We start from the raw sequence: 7585 nt of genomic DNA on the forward strand, positions 1-7585 counted from the left end.
AGGTATCTGATAATTAGGCTTTTGGGAAGTGGATGAGGTTTGAGGAACAGAGGGATGAGAATGTTGGGATTGAAGTTGAGGATAGTGGGATGTAGGTTGCGATTGTGGCAGGGCCTGAGTTGCCTGTTCTGATTCTCCAGTCAAGGATGAGATAAAATCAATTTTTTGTGACATACCATCTCTAGGGAAGGTGTGAGACTGGATGGCCAGAAGGAGTCAGCCCTGCAAAGGATGGCACTACCAACAGATGAGAAAGGGATTCAGCGATTACTAGGAGCATTAAATTACTATCAGAAGATTGTTCCAGATATGGCAGAGTTCCTTGTGCCCCTCAATAATTTGATAAAAGAAAGGGATCACGAGTGACACAAAACATAGCACATAGCATCCGGAAATGCATTGAGCAGCTATAACAGGAACCGATTCTTGCATTCCCTGACTTCGAGAAACAGTTTACGCTCACAACGGATGCAAGTGAGTATGCTCTAGAGGCAGCGTTGGCACAGGAGACTGAAGGGGGAGAGCATCCTGTAGCCTATGCCGGTCAGCATTTCACAGAAGTGGAAGCCAGATAAAGGGTCTTAGAACGGGAGCTTCTAGTAATCTAGTAATGTGAGCAGTGGAACATTTCTGGCCCTATGTGTTTGGAAGGTTCTTTAGGGTCCACACTGATCATAGACAGTTGTAGTGGGTAGGAAAGTTGAAAGAGTCATATAATAAAATAAAATGGAAGGAGATCCTCAAACAGCATAATATTGATATCACATACAAGCCTGTTAAAGACAACATTGTTGCAGACTGGCTCTCAAGGGAAATAAAGGTCAATGTGATAGAGGATAATCAGGGAGAACTATCTGGACATGTTAGACAGTTCTTGAGAGAGTAGACCTCAGAAGAAGAACAACAACTGGCCACAGAAGAATTGGAAAACAGTTGGAACAATACAATGTAGGTAAAATGTAAAGTGAAGTATGTAAAAATTATTAAAAATAAGTAATGAAGTATTGAAATGAGAAAAAAAATGGGAATAGGATCTTTAGTGTTTGTAAAAAGGTAAAACAGTTTATTATGAGACTTATGTCCAAGGCATAGTGAAGAAATGGTTGATTGTAAGAACTTCTATATGTTATCAATAAGAAAGGGGACCATAAGGGAGGGATCTATAAAGTAAGGGAGCGGGAGGTGGTTACTGAGAGTGAGGAGAAGTAGGCATAAAACAGTGGATATAAGAGTCTGAGAGCTTGTGTATGATGTAATGTGGAAAGTTGTTTGAATGTACAATCTTTGTTTCAATCCGACAGTCCTGCAAAGTGGGGCGAAACGTTGGTAAACAATAAATAGTTTTCTTCTACTATTTTGATACCTTTATTTACCGACACCCGGACTATCTACCTACAATTTACTTCGTACGGTCAACTATCTTCTTCCAATATTTTTTGTTCTCTTTGAATGCACCCCTGACCATCTCCTTCATATATTTTTTTTAACATGGCATCTACAAATTGTCAGAGAGCTAGGAAAATGCACTGCTAGCAGGAGAAAATACCTCAAATAAAATACAGTTTTCATTTTCATATAATTAACTTATATTTTCCAAACAAAAATTCTGGTTTCATATTAACATATATGGTATATTTATATATACCTTTTATTCATTACCAAAAGGTTATTAGTGATTTTAAATCTCTTCTATATGCTGACGTTCCCATATACTAAAAGTAAGCCTTTAAAAATGAGAAAATGATCAAAAATGGACTTTAGCTACCAGGAATCCTAATAGGGTTAAACTGTGACAGACAGATCATTCACTGCAGGAAAATTTGAAATTATTTTGTTGATAATAATAAATAAAGAGTGTATGGTTTACATTTTATTATGGATAAATGTAAAACATACAGAAATAAAAGATACCTGGATGTGGAAGGTCATTATAAAGTTGGGCTGTTGGGTGAGAGAAATGTTTAAGGTGTACAAACTTAACTTCCTCATGAGTCAATCCTGAAGTAGGGCCTATTCCATCATAACGATTCCTCTGAAAGAAGGAACAAATAGTTATATTTAATGAAGACATATAGGGTAGTTCAGCTGTGTAATATGTTAAGATTTTTTTATGCGTATAATTAAAAGTGGGAGGGAAGGAAAATGGTCCTTAGTTATCCAATTCGGTGGAGGAACTACCTCTTCATGAGCCCAAAGTAGACTGTAAAAACAATTTGTAATAATAATATAATAACAAAATATTTTACTGTCTCCATTGACTATATATGCTCAAAAGTGATAAATCTTTTAATTATGTGAAAACTTCCCGGATTCTCAGTTATCATTTCCCAGAGCCTTAATATAGGAACCCCTTAAGTTACAAGATTAATTTAATCCATGTAACTCATAAGCCAAAAACACTCTATAGTCTGTAATAGAAAACTCTGTAACTTGATACAATAAACTCATAACAAAAATGATGTTTCATTCCTTGAGGGATACTGACTAAGTTTCATCACAAAATCTCTATACATACAGTGCATACAATTTTTGAAGCCAAATCATCGATACAGGAATTTATGAGTGATACTGAGTGTAGTGCCAGTAGTATTTCTTTTCACAACTATGGTTACAGACAATTACAACTATTCCTGAAACTCACTTTTTTTTTTTTTAATGCAAAGTGATTACTCAAAAAATAGTCAAGTAATTAAGTTGCAATTGGACCATTGTAAAATAAACGAAATCATATTCAAGAAACATAGTTTGGTTATCCTTTAAATTTGCAATTATTTTGGCTTAAAACACTGATACTTTGAGCAGACCGAATTTCACAATATTTTTTGATAATACTGGAGAAATTTCAGCTTATCCTGTAACAAACCTCAAGTTAATATTGACTTAAAACTAGCTAAACAAGGATGTTTCTCTAAAAGTGGGAAATTAGTAGTCCAGTAGGTGGCTGACAAAAAAATAGTGGCAAGTACATGATTTCACAAAAAAGAAAACTTTCTGTTATTCAGCCACTTATAAACCCCCTTTAAATTATTTTAACACAGACAAATTCTACTTTTTTTTTAAAGAAAGAATTTTAGAAAATTATCTAACTTAAACAGTTTAGTTAATGCTTCCTATTCAACAAAAAATTTAATGCTTCAAAAACACAAAATATCAATTTTTTCTCGCTATTAATGTCGTACATCTCTGATATCCTTCAATTTAAATCCTCAGTGCATTTCCACAATACACACTCACGGCCTTCAGACTTATATGTAACTGCTCATCGAACCGCAGCTTTCGGTAGATCTTTCCTTATCCATTCCTCTTCCCAATGGAATTCTAATCCCTCCTTTATTTGTCGTTCTAATACCCTTCCAATCTTCATATAACAATTGAAAGTTTCAAAAAAGCTTTATATATTTTCTGTAATTTATGTCTCAGATTTTTTTTTATTATTGTAAATATATAAATTAGCAGACATTGTATCTTTTCATTTATTATTTTTTAATTTAATTGTGTTTGATTTTTTACCATTTTTTTTTTTTATTTATAGTCAGAAGTCAACTTATGTTATATGATATGACATGTGGTTTTATTTTATTTGTTCTATCATTATTTTATATAATCTATTAATTATTGTTGTTTATTTGTATCTTTTCAAATTCATTGTTTTATTTTATTTTATGACGTTTTGTAATTTCATCTTTACTCTAAGGCACTAAAGCCTAATTTTGATGCCTGTATATTATTCTAAAGGGATCAATCCCAGAATAAATAAAGATTATTATTATTATAAGGCCTAGTTTAACCTTTTTAAATTTTGCTAAAGAGTTACTTTTTTATTTATTTATTTTATACCAGATTGGCCTGGTGGGCCTTACATGGTTGATATAACCATTACATTATATATATATATATATACAATGAAGTCTCACTTATACGAAACTCATTTATACGAAACATTCAGTTATGCGAAGAATTTCTCAATCCCCTGAATTATGTGTATGTTATTATCCATTTATACGAAACTTAGTTATACGAAACATTCAGTTATACGAAGGAAAGTTTGGACCCGCTTTATGTACATATTAGTAAATTTTATTCAGTTCTACAAATTTTTTTTTCTTCCGTGGCAAGACAAAGGATGAAAAATACTCTGAAAAACGAAACAGTAAACAACTTTTTTCCGCGAATAACATCCGGTCCAAATGACTCTTTATGTTTATATTCTACTCCCTAATGTATAATAATAAGCTCGAACGATTCTGATTCCGATGACGAAGATCCTTTGCCTCTTCCATTTTTGCAGAAGCTCTTGAAGCATTTGAAGATGTAAAACGTTTTATATATGCGAAAGAAATTAGCGAGAAGGAATCTAACACCTTAACACAATTTTTTGTCAAAAATTAAAAAATTCGGATTAAAGATCAATTAAATTTGTATACAATAAATAATTTTGTTTTCACTTTACTTTGTTTTTCTTTCAACAGCATACAAAATACGTATAATTTTTACAACATAACGAAGAATTTTTGGTACCCCCTCATATTCGTATAACCGAGACTTCACTGTATAAATATATATCTTCTTTTTTTTTAACAGTTGATTATAGGAGGGTATAGTCTCGTACAAAAGACACCCCTAACTATACACAATGCTATAATTAAAAGAAAAAATAAATAGATGAGAATAATGCTTCTTAATAAAAGAGAAAAGTAAAATTAATGACAAAAAACAATGATATTTGAAGACTTAACAAAACAAACAATTGCCCTCTAATGGTAAAAAAAAAAGCAAGTTAATTTGAAAAAGGGATAGTAAATAGAGGTAGTGTGAAAGATTAGTTCTAGAATTCTGATTGTAGGTCTACATCAGATTTATTAGCGGTAATATGTTTGAGGTTTTGGAATAAATCGGGTGAAATGTTTGATTCATCGCCTGATTGCATTTTATAAATAAAAATAACAAAAAATTATAAAACAATCCATGAAAGCATGAAAAAAACAAAAATGTTTCATAGGCTGCACACACGCTAGAAAGAATCACACTCTATGAAGTCAGAGGTGAAACTGAAAGAGTTACTGAATGCCCTATATATAAATATACAGAATGATTTGTAAATGATCAGAAACATGTAAAGAGGTGATGGTAGACCTTAAGAGCAACAAAAAAGTTCATATGGTTCATTTTCCAATTCCACAAAGAAAAATAGAAAATTTGAGTTTTGTTTTATTTCAAGTGTTACTTCTTTGAATGGTCTGCTTTAGGGAAAGAAATATAGTCCTTGTGTACCTGCTGATCCATAATCCATGGATTTAGACTAATTTGTTTACATTATCTGTAAAACCCAGTGTGTTGGAGAGAAAGATCTAAGTGAATTGGTTCCAAAGGTTATGGTGCTGTAAGTAGCCACTGCATCAAGAAAACCATGGTTCGTAGCATTGAGGTATGATTACCCCACCAGGCTATCATTTCTCCCATAAGCAATAAATGTTTGAAAGAAGACCAAGGATGTTCATGGTCTGTAGTCCCAGCCGTAAAATCCAAAAGTATCTATGTATATTATATAATTATCTTATAATCTTTCTATTATATACATAGAATATAATATATTATATATAGTATATAAAGAAACATTAAGATTCACAAATATACAAACTTCATTGTATACCTTGCTAGGAATAACAGTAGTATGAACCATATCTCTAAACCTTCCAACAGAAGGGTCAACATCTTCAGGATTAATGACTTCCTCTTCTTCTGAGAAAGTGACAGATCGTCGTCTCCTCTTTGGTCTAACAGCAGCCTCTGCTTCAGCAGATCCAATTCCTAACATGGATATCCGTCTGTTGTGAGCAGTATTGAACTCAGTTAAGTTCTATATTAACAAAAAACAATAATTTATAATTAAATTAAATAACAATTAAATTAAATATTTAAATTAAATGTTGTCGAATAACAATAGAGGTCCTCAACCTTTTCCAACCTGTAGGCACATTAATATAATGTCATGGCCCTGTTTCATAATAAAGTGCATAGTAATATCATTAGGCTCGTAATTTATATTTAATACAATTTCGTTGCATTATAATTTTAAACTCATATATCACTAATAGTGGTCCTCATTATGAAACAAAAAGGATTAGTACTTTTGTGTTTGTAATTTTTAAACTTATTTATAAACTAATATTATTAGTTTCCATTGTAAAACGGAGTCCAGGTGGCATGGACCAATTTAATTTTTTTAAATTTTATTTTGTGTTTTTATTCAATGTAAATTGGGTATTGGATATTGTTAATAATAATATATTTAAAAAAAAAGAATACTGTCCTCAGTATAAATACCATATATACACAGTACTAATCATAAAACATACCATTCTAACAATGAATAGTGCTAATCATAAAATATACCATTCTAACAATGAACAGTACTAAAATAAAATATACCATTCTAACAATAAGTATAAAATAAGCTGAAAGCAGTGTTACTAACAATACCATTCAATTATGCTATCTCTCAAAAGGGGGAAAACATATAATTAACAATGATCAACAATGGATCAAAAAATGAACAATGGATCAGCTTAAGGATGCTTCTCTTCCCCCAGCAGACCACTGCAGCCTTCAGTTCATCAGCATCTCCTCCATCCAGAAGGTCTTCTGAATTTTTCACCTCAATTCTGCCCATGACGCGATCACAGCCCTTGAGAATGTGGTTTAATTCTCCGGCTTCCCCAGTGAATTTTTCGATGTCTGAGAACACTTTCCTCAAGTCTTGTGTGGTCACCATAAACACCCTAATCCACACTAGCGCCTTATGATTTCCTTTATGAATAATTTTCTTTATTACTTATTCTTAATCTATTTTTTCTTAAATGTACTGTAATTTCAATTATGATGGGAAGCTAAAATAAAGTTTTTAAAATATTTGAATCTGTTCAATATGGCCACGATTCAACGAACTTTGACAAGACGCCCTGCCATCTCGTTTATTTTGAATAACGATCTTTCCACTCCATATTTGACTCAACATAATTGGTTACCTTTTTTTTTGGTTTAACAAGGCAAATGAACGATATCAAAACAATAAATAAAATAAAAACACATTAAAAACTCTTTATACATAAAAATATACTATTTACAAAAAAAGAGGATATCACATTATATATATATATGAAAGTTATCTTTTACTGAAGTGAAACTAAAAATAAAAAGAGAGAGAGAGAGAGAGAGGGGGGGGAGTGCAAAATGAAACGTTTGAAGTAAACTCAAAGACTGATCTTTTATTGTGTTCGGGACCTCTACATATACATCTACTCAATCACCAGACGTCAAAATATGAGCTGATTAAGGCTGTAACTGTAACTGTATATATGTATATATAATTTATATTCAAATATATATTTAAGTCAATCAAACTGATGGGCTACTCCAAGCTTTTTTGTGAATTTATTTCTTGTTTTGTCATTCTGTAAATATAAAAACAAATAAAATTTACTTCACTCATTCAATAGGCAGTATGATATTAATGGGCTCGATAATGAGACTTATTTCATGAGATGAATTTGTCACATAAAGTTCCACAAATGAAGTTTTTTCTTTG

At 31.7% G+C, this 7585-nt stretch overlaps 1 protein-coding gene across 1 annotated transcript in view; it reads right to left on the reverse strand.

The window, feature by feature from the left end:
• The window catches only part of NiPp1 (nuclear inhibitor of protein phosphatase 1), a 51361-nt gene that overhangs the window by 6043 nt on the left and 37733 nt on the right, over window positions 1-7585 (reverse strand). The window contains exons 6-7 of the mRNA XM_014422659.3: window positions 5651-5857; window positions 1912-2032 (exon numbers count right to left, since the gene is read on the reverse strand). Of these exons, the coding sequence (XP_014278145.1) occupies window positions 1912-2032; window positions 5651-5857 (328 nt within the window). The remainder of the gene's footprint in view (window positions 1-1911; window positions 2033-5650; window positions 5858-7585) is intronic.

This window comes from Halyomorpha halys, unplaced genomic scaffold, assembly GCF_000696795.3.
Source record: "Halyomorpha halys isolate HHAL.00 unplaced genomic scaffold, Hhal_1.1 Scaffold384.1, whole genome shotgun sequence".
Classification (NCBI taxonomy): domain Eukaryota; kingdom Metazoa; phylum Arthropoda; class Insecta; order Hemiptera; family Pentatomidae; genus Halyomorpha; species Halyomorpha halys.